This window comes from Lissotriton vulgaris, chromosome 3_1 (genome assembly GCF_964263255.1).
Source record: "Lissotriton vulgaris chromosome 3_1, aLisVul1.2, whole genome shotgun sequence".
NCBI lineage: Eukaryota > Metazoa > Chordata > Amphibia > Caudata > Salamandridae > Lissotriton > Lissotriton vulgaris.
This window is the reverse complement of record NC_141689.1, coordinates 52,493,321-52,515,172: the sequence shown is the minus strand read 5'-3', so window position 1 is coordinate 52,515,172 and position 21,852 is coordinate 52,493,321. Positions and strand designations below refer to the sequence as shown.

Here is a 21,852-nt window from a genome sequence, read left to right as displayed (position 1 = left end):
GGGGAGCCCTCGGAACCAAGTTTTTCGACAAAGCGCTACGTGTAGCTCCTGTGTCGACTAGAAATTGATCAGTAGAACCCAGAATACCTGCTGTTACATATGGACCCTGCTGATCTACCGGCACTTCAACTGATTCCTTACCCCATCCTACACAATCCTATGCATGCACATCATCCTGGTGTTCCACATTCTCTCCCTCCGAAATCTGATATTGATTCTGCCTATCAAACGTATTTCGTTCATCCTGGCCACGGCCCCTTTCCTCAACCTTTCCACGATCACCTCCGCCACCTCTCACTCCCGTATAACCTCCTCTTGACCTTCCACCTCCTCGACTACGCTGACTACGCTGCTCACGAAGTACCGGACAATTCTCGGCCCAATGCCCAAACTCCTTACAATAAACACACTGATCCTCCGCTATATCCGTACGACCATACGACGTATTTCCTCCACCCCGTCTACCTCTATCATTCCCTCTACCCTGTGTTCCCCGAACCTGCGCCAACATCACCTTCGTTTTCAATTCCTTCGCCTTTTTCTCTACACTTTCTTTAGCCTCCAATTCCTGCCGCTCATAGTACTGAGCCATAGTTAACAAGGACGCAGGGGTCGCCGTGGCCCAGGAACTTTCACTCGACTTCAATCGTTTCGCAATCTCCGGTAGGAGATTAGCCACATACTTATCTACAAACAAATGCCGACCCGTATCGTCTGTCAAAGATTGACCACTGTAATCATGAAATGCCTCCTCAAAACGTGTAAAGAAATCTGAGACCGTTTCATCGGGTTTCTGCTTGCACGACGTCAACATAGTCCAATCAATCTTTTTAGAGGGAACAAGCGTCTTTAATTTAGTCAGAATAGCTGCCGGGAGATCTAGAATTAACTGACAAGGCTTACATGCTGGTTCCCTGTCTAAATCTGCGGCATTAATTTCTTTCCATGTGCCCCCCAATATCGTTTCATCATTATTTTTATGAATTTGCATATCAGGTGGCAGAATTAACCCAAAGAACAAATCTATATCCACAAGAGTCATCACACAAGACGAAATAGCCCCTTCCACCCCTTCATAAAACGCCGCCGGGTTTTTCCGAAGATCAGGTAAAGAATTTTTCAACGCCATTACGTCTGCTCTATTCCACGGCGTATATACCCAATTATACACAAAATACCCTTTCGCATCCTTTGACAATTTATCATCATCTGTACCTTCCCCTTTAGGTGGAACATACAGAGGCGCAGCTTCACGCATAGGCATAACATGCATTGCAGAATTCTTATCTGAACCACGGAGAGAGCACTCCTTAGTCTGCCCATTATTTCCCGAACCGGACTCCTTTTGCCTCCTTTTCCTCTCCTCCCGCAATCCGGCTGTCTCATCCCGTAGCGCGATCAGTTGCTTGAATAGGTCGTCAACATCTGAAAGATCAAAATCACCTTTAGCCAAATTCTCACGATATACTGACAACGATTTAGATTCTAACGTGTCTGAAAGTTCCCGATACGCGCCTACAACTTCATCCGCCAAACTAGACAGAAAATACATTAATTCAAGATCCGACCACGCTTTCTTTTCTTCTAACAACTGCTCCTGAGAAACACAATTCTTATTTACTTTACGAGCCCAACTCCGCAAATGAGCGGACCTCGCCGTAGTATACCTGAGGGCAGATATACCCTTGTGATCCGACTTATCCTGTCCATCGTCCTCTGAATCCCCAGCTGGAGCCGTCTGCGAAACATACGGAGGTGGTGACCGATCTAACAAAGAAAAATCATCAATTTCATCATTAAGGACAGGATAAAGTGGTCGGCGGATAGGAAATTGACCAGTCCTCTGCAATTTACGTTCCCGTTCCTCCCTTTCTTTCTTCTCCTGAGCCTCTTTTTCCTCAAGCTGTAAAGCCTTATCCCGAGCAGCCTTGCGCTGCTCTTTGTCCGCCAAGGCAACTTCACGCTTCATTCGCTCGCGCACCACTTTCTCCCACATTCGCACGCAATCAAACATGTTTTGTCTAGACCTGCGTTGAAACAAACATTGCTCTACAAACTGTACTTTACGTAAATCGAACGACCCATGTAGAGGCCATTGCAATTCAGGATCGGCCTTTGTATACTTATGCCATAATTTGCTATACATAATAGGGGGAAGGCCATGCTTAATGTACATTTCACGATTTGGTGTTCCCTCTGGGGGAGCCGGCTGTGCTTCCGCTAACCTAATTGAGGTACCCTCTCCAAGACAGCACATCCCTCGGAGTGTGCTGAAAACAGGCATGTTCAAAAAGTATCACGAAAGCGTGACACCGTATAAAAAGGCACTTACAGTACTTCACACAAATGTGCCGCTCAAAGGGAAAAAACAAAGTTAGAGAAACATCTCTACATGCCTGCCTATGTGAAGTGCACTACACATATAAGTTCAAAGATCACAAATTCACAATGTTAGCTAACTCAAATCAAAACGTAGGACTTCGGCAAGCGTCCGAGGACTACTTTACCGATCACAAATCACAGAATTTCAGTAAGCGTCCGAAGACTACCTTACCGAACACAAAGCTTACCCAAAGTCTCAAATGTCCAGATTCCAACTGCCAAGGTCTTGTAAACCAAATCAGCCAAACGGCACTTTCTCAGCGATGCAGACACTTGAAAACTCAGTCGGAGACCGGCGCCACCTGGAAGGTCAGATCGGAAGGAAAGGAAAAACACCGTGGCAGCCAAGACTCGGGTCACTCGTGGCAGCGCGCGTCCATGGCGAGTTTCCAAGCCTTCGTCACGACCTCTCCTTCGGGCATCCGAGTCGCCGATGAGTCCCTTCGTGGTCGCCAATTTGAAGTAATCAGGGTTCCCAAGGCCTACATGTTCCGAAGATAACCCACTTACATTCAAGAACTGTTGGCACGGAAACTGTAAAAGTCAAAGAACAAGTTTATTAAGACCCCATGGGGTGGTGGTACACTCATACAGCACTCTTCGGTAATGCAAGAGGTATCACACCGAACATCGGTGTGCCCCTTCTTTTATATGATTCTACAGGTAATAAAACGTACACGCGGCACAAAGTTACAGAACATTATGTACATATAAGGGCATATTACGGAATACTGCCAGCTCATTGGAGGGTTTCAAACCCACTGGTCAGTTTGCGGCACATTCCTGAGGAACGACTGGTCAGTGTGAACTGCGCATGTGTGACTTGACCAGTACTAAAAATAGCCTGTTGCTGGGCAGACTGAAGTGGTCAATGGAACGAACAACGGACTAAAGGGCACGCCGGCCACGAGGCCGTTCATGATCTAAGATGGCCGCCAACACATACAAAATGGCGTTTCTATGTATAGCTAATTTAAGCGGGAATCGTGTAGCAAAGCTAAGCGCTAACCCAGCCATCGTCAAAATACGACATACGATAACATTTTTCTCTAGCTGTATGCGGTCTTCCGACATCCAGCGCCAAGGATCCTCTCTGGTGAAGGAGCGCTTTAAAAAACTTATAGCATAGCATAACATAAATAAGAAGGAGACTTTATCCAGGCATGACGTCACTGCACTCACATGTCATCTTTTCCAGCTGAGGCTAAGCCTATCAATTACTGAAAAGTCTAACAGAGGCACTCTGTACTTCTGTAGCTGGATTAAGCTCTGAGTTAGCCTGCAATGTCTAAAGGTCAGGGAAGAATGTGTTGAAGAATGCAGATGCCTTTGGTCTGTTTTTAAAAATGCGTTCATTGATAGGTGATCTAAAGAGCATTTTTTACTCTTTTAAAATTCATTGTCATAGCAAAGGTGATTGACAATAGCACCTGATACTGAATATGCCAAACAATCTCAGGACTGCATTAATTTCACATTCAAAATGGAATCCTCACTCTTGATGTTTTTTGAAAACCTAGTAGTGTCATCTGTGCAGTAACTACGCAAAGATTAGTGTACCAGCTGAGAAGGGCAGAAGCCAAAACATTGTAATGGAAATACATTTTTGTTCTTTGGTAAGTCAATCTATTTGTGTCATTTCTTTATTAGAACTATATAGTGTCAAAATATCAATGTAAAGATCAATTTCTTATTCAGACCCAGCCTCATTATGTGCTTTCTGCAGAGATAGTGATCACATCAGGGGGTGAGAACATCCCCCCAATACCTATTGAGAATGCTGTGCTGAAGGAGCTGCCGATTATCAGTAATGCAATATTGGTTGGGGACCAGAGGAAGTTCTTGTCCATGCTGCTAACATTGAAGGTGAGAACAAAAGAGCTGAAAAGACTCACACTATGCACTTCGCTTCACAATATCACAGTAAAGCACATTGGTTCTGCTTGTCTATTGGTCAAGAGGCACTTTTTTGGCCAAGCTCTCAATTTTGAAAGGCAAGAAAGCCAAGAAAGGCCAGTCCTTAGGCACTGCCATGCTATGGTATATTCTAGGGTATATGTAATTAGAAAAAACACTACTGTCAGACACATCACTGTTCTGAAGAATATGTCTCAGTGCTTCTAGGTGAATCCGTCTACCAAGCTTCAAAACATATATGCAATAAAATACCTTCAAGTGTACTTTCTAAAGATATTAGTAGTCACCCAAAAATACTAAGGGTGAAATGTAGCCAATAGTTGCATTGCCCTTGCACCACGCCATGAAGCCACAAAATGAGATGCAAGAGCGATGCAACTCTTAAGTTAGATTTATCAAGCCACTCAAGGCCACCATGTGTGGAGTTGCCTGGCATTGCGTGGCTTGGTAAATTAAGAGTAATACAATATAGTGTCAATTGATGTGTAATGATTAGTAATATCTTTATTTCTTCTCATTACTTCCTCTTCCGGTCTGTGCTGCATTCTGCGGTGCACATAAAAAGACACAAATGCAGCAGAGGCTTGTTTAATGTGCAGAAAGGTGTTCCATCATGAACAAAAACACTCCTGCTTGTAACGCAGTCACCGTTGCACCACGGTGCAAGGGTGCCTGTGTTGGGGCTAGTCAGCACATTAGGTGCCAGGCAAGAAAAAGACAGGAATGTTCCATATATTGAAACATATGGCTCATTCCTGCCCTTTCTCTATCACGCTGAACAGCAAGGTGACTTGCTCAGCTGCATGTTTTTTCCTTAAATATGCCCCTAAGAAATAAGAGAGGTCCAATGCTTCGGGTCTAGCGCCCTGATAAGGTCGCTGTACACCTTGGAGATATCCATTTAAACTACACTTGGAGAAATGTTACTGTTTATTATATGTGTGAGGCTATGAACAGAAACATAAAATGTAACATTTTCAACAGCTTTCCTGTGACAATAGAGAAGACTGCTGTGTTTTGGACTCTTCTAGGCTGGAATATGGAAGTGGCCTGTAATATTACCCCACCTACATCACCTCTGGGTAGGGGAGGAGAAGGAGGTGGTCCCGATGCTGACAGGCTGTGTTTCTTGTTCCACCTATCTGTTGTCTCCTCTGCTGTCAGGGTTAGGGGTTTCTGACATGCACTATGCATCTTCACTCACACTGGATCTAATCCCTGCCTGCATTGCTCCCATTTCAGCAGGCAGGGTGAACGAGTTACGTGCCTAAAGGGCCTGACTTCTCAGTTCTCTCTCTCGCTTAGGAGGTTAGATTCTCTTTTTGGTGGTGTTTATTTCTCTAATATGCCCTTTTGAAATAGGCAATTTCCATTCGTTTTTAGTAGCAAACAGCACTGTAACATATAGATTTGTATTTCAAGGAAGATAGAAAGTGTGATTTACTTCCCATGAAAGTGGTTTGTTACAGTATTTGGAGGAATCCCCTATGCATTTTCATGTTCTGAAAGATCTAGGTATTTTAAGAGGGAAGAAGCCTCAACTCTGTGCATCATTTCCTCCTCCTTACTTTCCAAAAACCTGATATTTTACTTCTCACAGAAACCTGGCTTAACATTGAATCCTCAGATATCATAGCAGCACTCCCAGATAATTATTACATCCTACAGGTAGACCGTGACTCAGGGAAAGTAGGGGGTGGAGTAGTTGCTATAATCAACAAAAGCTACACATTTTCCAAAATGTCGTCTTTCGACCTCATCACAGTTGACAATCTAGTTATTAAGCTCGACTCTAGTTCCGGATCACTCCTGTGTGTATTGATATATAGACCCCCCCAGAATATGCCACTATTTTCATTTTCTCTGTGTGTCCAACTGGCCACTTTGGTCACCAATTACACTAACATCTTATTAATTGGTGACTTCAACCTTTGGTTTAAAAGTGAGCTTGGTGGCCCGTCGGCCAGTGAACTTACAGTGCTCCTCACAGGGCTTAATTTTAGTCATCACATCAACACCGTCACCCATACCAAAGGGCATATACTTGATCAGTTCTGGAGTTTGAACCTCTGTATCTCCCCCCGTTGTTTCCCCATGTATTTGGTCGGACCATTTTTTGATCCAATTTAACATCTCCATCCTTGAGACTAAAACAAATACGATCACCAAGGAGGGTTTTATCAGAAAATGGGGCTCTCTGGATGCTGCAACCATTTCTGGAAAATTTAGAGAACACCATACCCCTCTACAACACTGATCTAAATGAGACCGTGGTCAACATTTCCAACTGGCTTGCTACTTCAAGCGACATTTATGCCCCACGGAAAAAAACTCAAAACTATCCGTCAATCTGACGCTCACAAATGGTTCTCCCCTGATCTCAAGGCAAAAAAATTGTTTGTTCACCAAAAAGAGTGAGCATGGAGAAGATCTTATGATCCGCTCGAAAAGGCCCTTTACTTGGCCGGCTGCGCTGACTATATGAAGGCCATTCTTTCAGCCAAAGCAGCCTTCTTCTCTAACATAATCGAGCAGTCTAACAACAACTCTAAGGATATTTTTTACATAGTCAATAAACTTTCGAACCCGGGTAGAACCCAGCCCAAGCCTGTGGTTACTCAGGATTTCTACAATACCCTCAATCAATATTTTTTGGATAAAATCGTGACTATCAAATCCAGCATCCCTGTTACAACACCCGCCCCCTCTGAGCATACACATGTCACGAATACTCATTCGCTGGATCACTTCCCTTCCCTGGATGTCCCTTGCTTACTTACCCTTCTGAATAGGGTAAAGTCTGGATCCCCTCGAGTTTGTTGTCCACCTTATATCTTAAAAAATGTATTTGCTACTTTTCCATCTCTTACTCTAGGTCTTCTCAACACATCGTTAACTTTAGGTATGGTATCTAACTTGTTCAAGGAAGCAGTTGTGGTGCCCCTCTTAAAAAAACCTAGAGCGGATCCCACCAACTTAGCAAACTATGGGCCAATCTCCCTTCTTCCTTACCTTGCCAATGTATTGGAAGGCCATGTTACTTCACACCTTTCTAGTTTCATTGAACAAACCAACGTCCTGGATCCTAGTCAATGCCGGGTTTCGACCGGCCCACTCAACTGAGTCGGTTATCACAGCAGTTCTGGACTCCCTGTGTCACAATGCTGATATGGATATCCCTCAGGCCTTGGTCCTACTCGATCTGTCAGCTGCGTTTGACACGGTCGACCATAATATTTTGCTCGACCGTGTCAGACTAGCCGGCATTTGTGGCTCAGCCCACGACTGGATCAGGTCATTTCTCAGTGATCGCTCGCAGGCAGTTGGTCTGCCTCCTTTTTCATCCCCCGCACTCCCTATCGCCTGTGGGGTTCCCCAGGGTTCCTCACTCTCCCCTATTTTATTTAATATTTATCTGCTCCCCCTTCTTCAGTCTCTTAAAACTTTTTTAGTCACCACCTTTAATTATGCAGATGATCTGCAACTCACTTTCACAATTGACAGTTCATCTGATTCGATCTATTAATTTCAGAAAACCATGCTTCACATACGTCATTGGATGGATGGTAACCAATTGAAGTTAAATCCGGATAAAATGGAACTGTTCCTCTTTGGCAAAAGCCAGCTACTCTGGGGCCCACAATTTTGCCCCCCCACTACTCCGTCCAACTCGGTCAAAAGTTTGAGGGTGCTTATGGACAGAGACTTATCATTGAAACCTCAAGTAAATTTGTTGGTGGCTACATGTTTCTTTCAGCTCCGTAAAATAAAAAAGATCAGTCGGATGCTCACACAGTCAGCCTTGACCCAGGTGGTGATGGCCTTGGTGTTGTCTCATTTAGACTACGCCAGCCCCATCTACCTGGGCCTCCCTGCGGCCCTCAGTAGGCGTCTCCCAATGGCCCAAAATCAGGCTGCAAGACTTATATATCGCCTTCCGTGCTGGCAGTCAGCCAGACCTTTAATGAGGCAACTTCATTGGCTTCCTATCACACAGCGTGTTATTTTTAAAACTGCCTGTATGGCTTTTAAGACTCTGCATGCTCGTAGTACAAAATTCATTCAAGACCTCCTACCCAGATACACCCCTTCCCGCAGTCTACGTTCTGCTTCGCAAATTCTCCTTTCTGTCCCCCTGTTCAAGTTCCAACGCAAGGGTGGGGGAAGATTCGCCACCCTTGCTTCTAAACTGTGGAATTCCCTTACCCTGGAAATCCGTTCCTCTACCACTCTTCTCTCATTTAAAAGGCATCTCAAAACTTGGCTGTTTGTCCATTCCATGGCCTAACTCTATTTCAGCCATTCAATCTGCAGTCATACAGCTCCTGTTGGTCAGAGCCATGAAACCTCCGGGTCTGCGAGCACTATACAAAACCTTGTTAAGCTAAAATGAGATAAGATCATTTTAATATCAGAGAGATTGAATTATACTTTGAATTTTACATACTTGAATGAAAAAAGGTAATCTGCATGCAGATCATGTCTTTCTGAGGGCAATTGGTGCTTCTGAAGCCCTGTGGTATGAACACATAACATACCATGTACTGAACACCTTGAGACTAGCTTTGAAACGTATGATTGGGCCCAATTCACAGAATTACCTTAAGACAAAATCCTAAACTTACTAGCATTTTGGTATTAACAGAAGGCACTTACTCAATTTGGTATTCACAGAAGGCACTTTCTCATTTCGGTATTCACAGAAGTTAGGAGTCCTAACTTTAGGCCTCCTAAATTCTTTCTGTGATCATGAAAGTCTAAAAGTTAGGATTTTTCTCAGTTTAGGAGTAGTAAAGTTAGGACTCTTCAATTTACTACTTCTAAACTGAGAAAAATCCTAACTTTAAAACTTTCGATATTCACAGAAGGCATGTAGGAGTCCTAAAGTTAGGAGTCCTAACTTTACTGCTCCTAAACTGAGAAAAATCCTAACTTTAAGACTTTCGGTTTTCACAGAAGGCCTTTAGGAGTCCTCTTTGAATACCGAAAGGAGTTTGTGCCTTCTGTGAATACCAAAATGGTAGTAAGTTTAGTTTTTTTTCTCAAGTTAGTTCTGTGAATCGGGCCCATAAAGAGTTAGAGTTAAATGTAAGAAAATGCAAATCAGGCCGTTTGAGACCAAAAAAAAAAATTTTTTACTGTACCAAACCCTATTTGCTATTTGGTAAACCATTACCGAGTCACAAATAGGGTTTGCGATTCATTATTCGGAAGGGGCATGTTTAGGGTATAACTTCCCAATACCTAATTGCAGTGGTTGTCCTGGTTCCCAGGTGGGCATCGGGTCACCCACCAAAAATAGCAAAGTGTTTGGCTCCTTCCTTAATGAGCCAGCTGAGGCCACAGGGGCTCTAGGGCTCCACTTGCAGCCTCAACATATATAAAAGGGGTGATTGAGCTGGGTGGGCACCAGGGAACCCAAAAACATAATAATAAAGAAAACATACAACATAAATAAATTATAAATGAGCAGCAGGAGCGGTGTGTTACCGTTACAACGGAACTTTTACAACGTAATGCTGTTACAACGCAGCTATTACATCGCAAATACCATTACAATGCATGCCATTACAACGCATGGCATTACATAGCAGATGGTATTACAACGCATACCATTACATCGTAAGTATTGGTAAGTATTTAATTTTTTTTTTTATTTTATTTAATATGTTATTATTGATTTAATTATTATTAATTATAAAAAAATATTTATTTCGTTTTTAAATATTATAAATTAAATATATTAATTTAAGTATTTTTTAAAATAAGTATGAGTATAGGAGTATATGTTTTGGGGTACTGATGTATATGTTTTGGGGTGTTTGGGTATTTTTAGGTTTTAGGGCAGTGTTTGGGTTTTGGGGTACAGGGGTGTTTTTAGGTTTTAGGGCAGGGTTTGGGTTTTGGGGTACAGGGGTGTTTTTAGGTTTTAGGGCAGGGTTTGGGTTTTGGGGTACAGGGGTGTTTTTAGGTTTTAGGGTAGGGTTTGGGTTTTGGGGTACAGGGGTGTTTTTAGGTTTTAGGGTAGGGTTTGGGTTTTGGGGTACAGGGGTGTTTTTAGGTTTTAGGGTAGGGTTTGGGTTTTGGGGTACAGGGGTGTTTTTAGGTTTTAGGGCAGGGTTTGGGTTTTGGGGTACAGGGGTGTTTTTAGGTTTTAGGGCAGGGTTTGGGTTTTGGGGTACAGGGGTGTTTTTAGGTTTTAGGGTAGGGTTTGGGTTTTGGGGTACAGGGGTGTTTTTAGGTTTTAGGGTAGGGTTTGGGTTTTGGGGTACAGGGGTGTTTTTAGGTTTTAGGGCAGGGTTTGGGTTTTGGGGTACAGGGGTGTTTTTAGGTTTTAGGGCAGGGTTTGGGTTTTGGGGTACAGGGGTGTTTTTAGGTTTTAGGGTAGGGTTTGGGTTTTGGGGTACAGGGGTGTTTTTAGGTTTTAGGGTAGGGTTTGGGTTTTGGGGTACAGGGGTGTTTTTAGGTTTTAGGGCAGGGTTTGGGTTTTGGGGTACAGGGGTGTTTTTAGGTTTTAGGGCAGGGTTTGGGTTTTGGGGTACAGGGGTGTTTTTAGGTTTTAGGGCAGGGTTTGGGTTTTGGGGTACAGGGGTATTACGACTTTATATAAATTAAATTAATTAAATTAATTTTATTTAATTTAAATAAATTATTAACAAAATTTACAATTATTAATTTAATTGTATTAATAAACGATTACAATTAAATTATATTATTTAAAAATGTTTAATTAATTAAATTCTTTTAATTTTATTAAATATAATTATATTATGTATTATTTATAACTTAATTAAATTATAATTATATTTATTGTAATTAATTGCATTATATTATTTTTTTATATATCATTAATTATATTATTTTAAATATATTAAATTATTATATTATTAATTTAAATGTATTAATAAACGATTATAATTAAATTATATTATTTAAAAATGTTTAATTAATTAAAGTCTTTTAATTTTATTAATTATAATTATATTATGTATTATTTATAACTTAATTAAATTATAGTTATATTTATTGTAATTAATTACATTATATTATTTTCTATTTATAAATTTTTTATATATCATTAATTATATTATTTTAAATTACTATAATTAAATTAATTATTGTTTTAATAATGTTATATTATTTTTATTATTTTAAATTAATTTAATTAACTTTATTACATTTTTTAAAAAAAAGATATACTTACCAATACTTACGATGTAATGGTATGCGTTGTAATACCATCTGCTATGTAATGCCATGCGTTGTAATGGCATGCATTGTAATGGTATTTGCGATGTAAAAATCGCGTTGTAACGGAACGCGTTGTAAAACATCGCGTTGTACTGACACCAATCCAGCAGGAGCCAGTTATGTATTATTCTCTTCTCTGCCTCTGAGAATGCCCTCCAAGGAACTTTGGATATAGTTGTTGTATCTTGGTAGAGTCAGTGAATGAGAGAGGGGCACTATCAAGCCTCTTGGTTTAAGGATCATGGGGGTCGATGAAAAAATAACTGCAGTTCTCCTGAGTCATTATATCAATGTAGGGTCATTAGGCCCTTTGTGTGAAGGCAGAGCACAGGCTATACAGTTGTAAGTGGGGCTGTACTCAACTCCACCCCCCATCTTGTCAGTAGATGACCCATTGAGGCACAACTAATCCCTCTATTGTGAAATTGTTTGTTAGGAATTCACAAAATCTGTCAGCTACACCTAGTCATGTGAAAAAAGACTGACTGCAGGCACAAAGGGATAAGGGTATAACAATGACAACTTTCTAAAAGTGGCCTTTTCCAAACTGTTTTGTAAAACCTGAATTTACCATCAAAGAGGGTTTATCGTTACAATTTCCTAAATAACAATGACAACATAGCTACCTGCTGCCAATTAGGAATTACAGCTTATTACAAGTAATGAGGAGTAGGTGTGTCACTACCAGAACATGTAAAATTTAAATGTTCAACCTTTTAATTACACAGCACCTTGCCCTATGGGTTACCTGGGGCGTAGCTTAGGGGTGCCTTATATGTAATAAAAGGGGAGTTTAAGGATTGACAAGGGGGATTAACTGCCAAATTGAACCAGTAGTTTAGAACTGCATTCAGACAGCAATGGCAGGGATGGAGCATGTCCTGGAGTGCTACTTAAGTGGGCTGCACAATGAGTGCAGCAGGCCCAATGGTATCATTTAACTTATAGGCTTTAAGAGTATGGTATATCACTCTACCAGGGACTTAAATGCTAGTTAAATATGCCAATCGGGTGTGAGCCAATCAAACCATATTTTTGGAGAGAATGCACAAGCATTTTAGCACTGAGGTAAACGTTCACAGAGTCCTACCACCAACAAAAACACTAGCAAAAAGTGGAGGTAACAAGTCAAATGATTGGGGATGTTCCTGAAGAGAGGGCAAGATTCAACAGTGACGTTATAATTAGTTATAGCAATAATATCTTTCATTTATTTAACCCGTTCCATGCTTCGGACGCCCACTCATTATTCCGCCAGCAACGCTGCAGAATTCGCGCAGCGGTCAAGCGGTTTAAACCATAACCTTAAAAATTCACTGACAAAACAAGGTTAAAGTAACATTATAGGTAAGTGAAAATAACAGTATAAACCTAGCATGTTAAACTGACAGATAACACTGAAACACGCCAGTAATGGTTAACAGAAGAAACTATGACTCTCACCCTTGCCATGTACTGCTTATGGCCTTCCATATTCTATCACTCATTACATATTCCATCACTCATGACATGGTCTGATGACATCAAAAAACATTGTAGAGAATATTTGTCTACAAAGACATTTTTCAGTGGTCATTGCCAATGGGTAAAACTGTACAATGTTTATGCAACACATTTTATGTTTAAAAAACCATAGTAAGTAGATAATAATGGCACAATGCTTTCTTTTATTTGACCATAACCAACTGGCTCCCTTGAGCCCCATTCGGCCATCCCTGCCTAATCCTGCTGGGTACTGCAGTATAATACCAGTGGCCCTGGCTGCATTTCAAGACATAGGGCCTGATTACGATGTTGGTGGGACAGACACGACATGCCATTGGTGTCGGTCTCACCAATATCTATATCCGCGGTCAGATGCCACAGTACAATGTAGTGGGTTGGACAGTTTTGCTCTAGGGACTGACCAACAGCTTCCAGTGGGCTTAAAGACCCTGTCGGACAGTCAGTCAGATTGCATTCCCAACAATGCAGGTGGTGCCTTTTCAGGCACCCCCTTGAGGATTATGATCCACCTTTTGGCCAGCCATTTCATGTCGTTTTGTCTGACGTAAAAAGGCTGGCAGAAAGGCTTTATTGTGGCCCCTTCAGGGTGCCACCCTCCGCTATGTGCCCTGTGGGGCACCTGTGGCACCCCCTAAACATTCCTGCATCATGTTGCAGGCAGCGCATGGTGCCTGCCACAGGGTTCAGGAATGGTTAAAACATGCCTTTTGGCATTGGGGCTTGTGCCTCAGCCCTTTTTCGGGCTACAGCACAAGCCTCAATGCAAAGAGGCATGTTTCTGACTGCTTTCATGGCAGTTGGATCCTGATTTGGTAGTTGGGACCACCGAATACCTGTGAAAAGGTCCCTTAACTGCAACAATGGCTGTTGGACATTTGTCCGCCCAGCATCATAATCAGGCCTATAATGTTCCTTCTGCTCAATATTTCAGAATTTTTCTTATGCCTTTTTTCAGCCTCGAGCTTGTGATGTCCATTTTCTGTGTTATATTTTGACATGCCTCTCTCCAGCCTTTTTTTATTCGTTTTCAGTGCACAATGGATGCAGCAACTGGAAAACCCCAGGATTATCTAACTGAAGAGGTGATTCAGTTCTGCCAACAGCTGGGCAGTGGTGCAAAACGCGTATCGGAGGTAGTGAGGTCCAAAGACCCAGCCATCTATAATGCAATCCATAAGGCGATACAGCGGGTAAACCAAAAGGCTGCCTCCAATGCTCAGAAGATACAGAAATGGATCATCCTAAAAAGGGACTTCTCCATAGCTGGAGGAGAGCTTGGTAAGTGTGCAAGCAGACTACTAGCCCTCATGAGTCCCAGTGTTTGTTGGAGGCAGTAATCACTTTATGCGAGTGGACAACATCCCACTTTTAGATTGGCTACAAATGTTTTTCCCCTGATGCCTAAAAATATCTTTGGTGTTTGGACAAAATTTAAGGTCTTATTACGATGTTGGTCGGAGTTGCCTCTGACCGACACCGTCTCATACTCGGGCTCGACCGACCTCCAGTCTGCGGTTCTGACCACCCGATTTCGATACGACTGAACACTGTTCGATCGCACACTCACTTTTCTGTATGGCGCTTGTGCCACTCCCGTAAACCAGCCATAATACAGGCTCTTATTGAGAAATGTGTGTGTGTGTGTGTGTGTGTGTGAAACACTGTACAGTGCAGAGTTTTACAGGGGGTACCCTAGGTGCCCCTTCAACCACCAACCGTAGACCACAGAAGCATGGGGGTCGTGATAGGGGCCACCAAAGTCGCTTTTTGACAGCCTTTCTGTATCAGAAAGGCTGGCACAGAAAGGCTGTGGGAAACCAAAATCGTAATCCCACCAGCGGAAGCGCCGGCCATAGGGGTTTACAGTGCCGTTCCGACCAGCTGGGAGAAACCGAGAGCCAGTCAGAACCGAGTTGGAATGACCAGCATGTTTACATTCTGACTGCCAACATCTCAATCGGGCGGTCAGACCGCAACTGACCGTGTCGGTCAGAAAGCTTCCGACTAGCTGTCCGAGAGTTTCTGACTGACATCTGAATCAGCCCCTTAGAGTTTTAACTACTGAGTTACAGAAATATCAGAAACAAACTATCATGATACAACATTTTTTTCATTTCAGGTATGTAATATTGTGTTCAAGAATACCATTGTTAATATTGTGTTCAATATTATAGTTGTAAAAAATATGTTTTTAAATTATATTTATTTGTTTTAGTTCACATAATAATTGCATGCATTATTATTGTCTGTACAATTGTTAATGTTGTTTTTAAATTTAGTTTTTAATTATGAGCTACTTATCATTTTACATTTTATAGCTATTAGTAATTTGTATTGTCATAGCAGGTTACTAGGTTTTAAGGGATGTAGAGTGGAAAGTTAATTAACTAAAATAAATTAAAAAATAATTAATAATTAATTAATGTATTATTAAATATGTAAATGGTGTAATAAGTATACATTTTTAGTTACATATTATATGCTGACTGCTGCGTTTGCAGTGGTATGGGGAAAGTTAAGTTATGAATCATTATTTAGCAAATATTTAATAATTATTTAAATTGTTATTATATATATATATATATATATATATATATATATATATATATATATATATATATATATATATATATATATATATATATATATATATATATATATATATATATATATATATATTACCTACTGGCAGTCGCCAGTAGGTATATATAGTTAGGATTTTTTCTGTATGGGACTTTTGAAAATTCTATGTCTAATAACTTTGGCGTTTGTAGACGGAATCGGCTGAAATTTTCAGGAAAATGGCACATTTTGTTTCTAAGCAGCCCCTGAAAATTTGGGGGGGCCGAGAAAAAAGGGGGGTCCCAAAACGCGTTTTTCCGATTCATTTTTCCATAGGGCGGTTGGCCTCACTTTTAGCTCGAACGGCTGAATGGATTTGCACGAAACTTGCCAAAATTGTAGGGACTGTTAGCCCGATGTGCCTTTGCTAGGTCTCAATATATGTGCTCCAGTGGATTTTGAGAAATTAACGTTTTAAAAAACAGATATATCTGTGACAGCGTCCCGGGTAGCGCTCCGGTTCGCGTACTTTTCGCGTAACGGAACTTTGTGAAGCGAAGCTGATTGGCTCTCCGGTGTCTGTCAACATTCTAAACAGTCCGGAACGGCCGCCATCTTGTCTCTCGGTAGGATCGAGAGACAAGAGGAGGAGAACGACGAAGGGGGAATTTAATGAAAGGGGGCAAGGTAGACCCCTCTTGACCCCCTAGGAATGATGTTGGAGTTATTAAAGGGTCTCGTGGGGCAAATAAAAAAAAATTGATTTTTCGCGGTAGAAGCGCTTCCCGGTTCGCGAACCGGGTCGCAAACCGGTAGCGAAACGGGAATTCGCCATTTTGTGTTTCGTTTTAATTGAATTACAAGATGGAGGAAAAACAATGTGGGAAATGGGTATAAGGGGGTACGGGAGACGTATCCTGACCCCCTATGTTTTCTGAGGGTGTCTGAGGATGCTCATATATGTTGATACATGTCTTCCAGCGGCTGCGCGTGAGCGGATTTTTTTTTGTTGATGCGTGACGTCTGTTAACGTTCGATTCGAAGGAAATCAGGAAGTGTTGACCGCCATTTTGTCACTGCGAGTAAATATATTGTTAAAAATAATTGTTATAAATTAATCTGTATTGATAAACATTGTCTGCGCCAGCTTGCCTTTTTTCAAATGCCACACTTTTGTCGTGCACGGCAGCCATTTTAGATGCCTTGACCAGACCCACTCTCTGCACGCCGCCGATCCTCAGCATGGCTCCCCACCCTTGCAAGCATCTCCCCCACGCACTGGTCACCCCAGCTCTCTCTCTCATGCATGGGCCAAAAACCTCCCCCCATCTGCGCTGCTCTTCCCTGAGAATCACACCCTGTGCCCGCCCGACACCTCCCTTTCAACCTATTCACTACCGCACCCTCTGACACTCCTCTTCCTCTGTGTCCGATTGTCCAGGCCGGTCCCAGGCTATCACCTAGCCCTGCGGATGTAGTTTATGGCCCCAACTGTAAAGAATCACCCCTCTTCAAAGGAGTTACAGTAGATCAAGGCCCCCACCCCATGAGATCCGTCACACCACACGCGTTCCTACTATCTGATAACGATCCTGTATTGTGATTGGGAAGGGGATTCTCACTGTAAGGGTGTGTGGGACCGAGCCTGAAGCGGAAGATTCTAGGGATGCCTTTTTGTACATCAAAGTCTTTACAATTATGTGTCACATTAAAAATATATAGCACTCTAACAAAGTAGTAGGATTATAACACTTTAATAACTTATAAATATATACAACGCTCCAACAAAGTAAACACGTTAAAAAAAAACATGTTAAACAACTATTTACATGGCAGCCTGCTGCAACATCCATCTCAAAGCATTCACCGTCCGCTTGATACTGTCCTTGCCCCTCCTTCCCCGGAGTAGCAACAATGGGCTGCTTTGGTCTGTCTTTTAGTCGGCTTTGGGTTATAAAAAGCCTACAAAATCCGTCGGCCTGTGAGGTGGCGTCAGTAGCGGACCGTTGTGCGAATAGGCTAAAAGCAGCACAACGCGCCGAGATCCGGACGGCACCCAGGTGGTGTCCAGCAAGTTGCCGCACTGGTCTGACCATCCTACAATGCTGCGCCGAAAAATGGCGTGGGGCGCCCCGGGGGGGAGGCGGCGCGAACGGGCCTCCCCCGCCTCCCCAGGTGGAGGCGCCCCTTGGCGTTTCAGTCGGCATCCAGCTGAATTGCGCCCGCTCTTGCGGTGCAGCGATAGGCGGCTGACACAGGACTCTCAAAATGGCGGCCGGCTCTTTGGATTTGGGCCTGGTCCACTAAAATGGCCCTGGGACACATTTGAACTCGGACATTTGCCTGCTAGGGCATGGGCCCCATTCCCGAAAGCGTCCCCTCAGCCTTGAAGATTCAAGAAAAGTCATCGGGGCCCCCGACTCCCGCAGGCTTCCGGTGGGGAGCGGCTGCCATGATTGCTTGCGGAATGGCCGCGACGGAGCCACGAGATGGTGGTGCTCTCATGCTGACGCCAGCTTCAGTCTGAAACATCCAGAAACACTGTAGACTACCAATTCGATGACTTCCGGTTGAGCCCTTACGTGACCCGGTAGGGAAGAACTTGCCCTCCCTTCTTTTGACTGATGCTTCTTGTTGCCTGTCCCATTTGTTGTCATCTAACGGAACCTTTTTGGACTGCCGAGTGAGAAAAAAAAAGGTGGGGCTTTCATCATTTGGGAAAAAAAAATGTTCCAATCCAATGAAAAGTGTTATTTTTAGGTCATATGATCAAGCCTTCCATCATTAGGAAACCAAAAGTAAAATGAACCAATGAAAAGTTTTATAAACAAGTCACATGACCTGTTATGCGGCTTTGGGCTATAAAAAGCCTACAAAATCCATTGGCCTGTGAGGCGGCGTCAGTAGCGGACCGATGTGCGAATAGGCCGAAGGCAGCATAACGCGCCGAGATCCGGATGGCACTGAGGTGGTGTCCAGCAAGTTTCTGCACTGGTCTGGCCATCCTACAATGCTGCGCCGAAAGACGGCGTGGGGTGCCCCGGGGGGGGAGGCGGCGCGAACGGGCCTCTCCCGCCTCCCCAGTTGGAGGCTCCACAGCTGCAGTGGGGCGTCCCTTGGCGTTTCACTCGCTATCCAGCTGAGTTGCGCCCGCACTTGCGGCTACAGTGCCTCACCCGCCATTCAGCTGAGTTTCGCCCGCTCTTGCGGCACAGTGCCTCACCCGCCATCCAGCTGAGTTCCGCCCGCTCTTGCGGCACAGTGCCTCACCCTCCATCCGCTGAGTTTCGCCCGCTCTTGCGGCACAGTGCCTCACCCACCATCCAGCTGAATTGCGCCCGCTCTTGCGGCACAGTGCCTCACCCGCATTCCAGCTGAGTTGCGCCCGCTCTTGCGGCTACAGGGTCTCGCCCACCATCCAGCTGAATTGCACTTACTCTTGCGGTGCAGCGATAGGCGGCTGCAACAGGACTCTCAAAATGGCGGCCGGCTCTTTGGATTTGGGCCTGGTCCACTAAAATGGTCCTGGGACACCTTGGAACTCGGACGCTTGCCTGCTAGGGCATGGGCCCCATTCCCGAAAGCGTCCCCTCATTTGACTGATGGTTCTTGTTGCCTATCTCTTCTGTTGTCATTTAACGGAACCCTGTTTGACTGCCGAAAGGGGTTCTGGTCCGACCGCTGGTTGGTGGAGACATTTTGACTATATCCTGGACCTGCCCGGCCTTGCCCAAAATAGCGCCGGTATAAATGGGACTCGTAACTCCTTGTTGTGTACTGGTTGTCCAGCCTTGATATCACGAGATACGTATGCAGGTTTGAAGCACATGGCGGGCGGGGACGGGTACTGATTGAACATTTGGATATCCCTATTGATATTAAGTTCTGATGTGTTATTGATTACTGTACTATTGAAAGTTCGAATTAACGTCACCCATGGTACTTGCCCGCAAATGTATATCTAGATAATTTTATTGTAACTGGCCCTGTCGTACTTTAATTATAAAATGTACGTCCACCGATTCCGCAACTGTTAGACACCTTAGTTCTTGCAACCTAATGGCCCGCCCGTTACGTTCTTCTACAGTGTAAATGTCCCCTCATCATATACAATTACAGTTTGCTCCGTGGCCGGCCCACGTGGTTATAGGCCCGTATTTGTATACTGACATTTTCACAATAAAGGTTTTTAAAACAAAACATGGTAGTAGTACCTAGATTGGTAAAGTTTTGAATAATAGCCACTGTTTTCGAATCAGTAAAAGGCAAGTGAAATAAAGCAGCCCGATTACATGACTGTTAAAAGGTATAATACGCAGGAAAGCAGTAAAGATAAATGGTCAAGGGCTGTTGTGTTTTCCACTCCTGCAACATAAAGTGATCGATAAGAATCCGATATTCATGCCTATCAGCGACTAAGACAGCAGGTCGAGCCTCTTTTGTTCAACGGCTCCCTCATGGGACGAAGAAACGCCCTTTTTCTCGAAATAGGAATATTTTACTTGCAGGACAGTTGTAAATTTCCTGGGAAAATACATTAGCCTGGAACATTGTTAGTGATAAACTGTAAATGCATCTGGGTCCTTTGCTTTACAAGTCAGAGTGAGAAAAAAAAAGGTGGGGCTTTCATCATTTGGGAAAAAAAATGTTCTAAACCAATGAAAAGTGTTATTTTTAGGTCATATGACCAAGCCTTCCATCATTAGAAAAACAAAAGTAAAATGAACCAATGAAAAGTTTTATTAACAAGTCACATGACCTGTTATGCTTACGTTACGCGCTGCGCGCCGCGTCCTGGATCGCTTCCGGGAAGCTGCGCCTCGCGCACCGGAGCACTTCCGGGTGCGCTAACGCGGCACGTCATATGACGCATTACGCGACAACGCAGGTCCAGAATATAGTCAAAATGTCTCCACCAACCAGCGGTCGGAACAGAACCCCTTTCAGCAGTCCAAAAAAGTTCTGTTAAATTACAACAGAAGGGACAGGCAACAAGAACCTTCAGTCAAAGAGGGGAGGGCAAGTTCTTCTCTACCGGGTCACGTTGAGGCTCCACCGGAATTCATCGAATTGGTAGTCTACAGTGTTTCTGGATGTTTCAGATTGAAGCTGGCGTCAGCATGAGAGCACCCCGTGGCTACGTCGTGGCCATTCCGCGAGCAATCATGGCAGTCGCTCCCCACCGGAAGTCTGCGGGAGTCGGGGGTCCCGGTGACTGTTGTAGAATCTTCAAGGCTGAGGGGACTCTTTTGGGAATGGGGCCCATGCCCTAGCAGTCAAGCGTCCGAGTTCCACGGTTGCCCAGAGCCATCCTTGCAGGCCAGACCCAAGTCTGTGGAGCCGACCGCCATTTCGTGAGCTCCGTAGCAGCCGCCTGTCGCTGTACCGCAAGATTGGTTGTAATTCCGTTGGATGGCGGGTGAGACGTTGTAATAGCAAGAGCAGGCGCAATTCAGCTGGCCGAGCGAGGCACTGTGTCGCAAGATCGGGTGCAAGTCAGCTGGTCGAGTGAAGCGCTGGGGTGTAGCTGAGAAACCTCCATCTGGGGAGGTGGGGGAGGCTCGTTCGCGCCGCCTCTCCCTTCTAGTGCACCCCACACCGTCTCGTGGCGCAGGTATATGTGATGGTCGGACCAGGGCACCGCAGGACGTGTCTTCAGGTCAAACGGATTGTGGGACAAGGTGTGGAGCAGGCGCAATTCAGCTGGCCGAGGGAGGCACTGTTCCGGAAGAGCGGGCACAAGTCAGCTGGTTGCGTGAATCGCTGGGGTGTAGCTGAGAAACCTCCACCTGGGGAGGTGGGGGAGGCTCGTTCGCGCCGCCTCTCCCTTCTAGTGCACCCCACGCCATCTCCTGGCGCAGGAATATGTGATGGTCGGAATACGGCACCGCAGGACGTGTCTTCAGGTCAAACGGATATTGGGACAAGGTCCAGAATGGAAAAGTCACTAAAAGGCAAAAAGTTCCGCCTGACCCCGGGAGCCGGCCGCCTGTGTCGGGGGCGATCTTAGGCCACATCAGGGCAACAAGACTTGAGGAGGGGGTAGGAGAAATCCCGGGAATGGCGGCATGCATTTGGATCGATGTTGCAGCAGGCTGCCATGTAAATAGTTATTTAATAAAACGTTTTACCCTGTTACTTTGCTGGTGTGTTGTATATATTTATAATATTTGCATACGGTTTGTCGTTATTTTGGGTGGGGTGGGCGGCGGAGCCGAGCTGTCTTGCAGCCAT

General features: G+C 44.0%; 1 protein-coding gene across 4 annotated transcripts in view; it reads left to right on the top strand.

Moving 5' to 3' along the window:
* The window catches only part of LOC147725928 (long-chain-fatty-acid--CoA ligase ACSBG2-like), a 437,166-nt gene that overhangs the window by 400,739 nt on the left and 14,575 nt on the right, over positions 1-21,852 (top strand). For 3 of the 4 annotated variants that reach the window (XM_086960053.1, XM_086960055.1, XM_086960052.1), the window contains 2 exons: positions 4,109-4,248; positions 14,088-14,334. In XM_086960053.1, coding sequence (XP_086816179.1) covers positions 4,109-4,248; positions 14,088-14,334 — 387 coding nt within the window. The remainder of the gene's footprint in view (positions 1-4,108; positions 4,249-14,087; positions 14,335-21,852) is intronic. The other variant, XM_086960054.1, reaches the window with a different exon arrangement.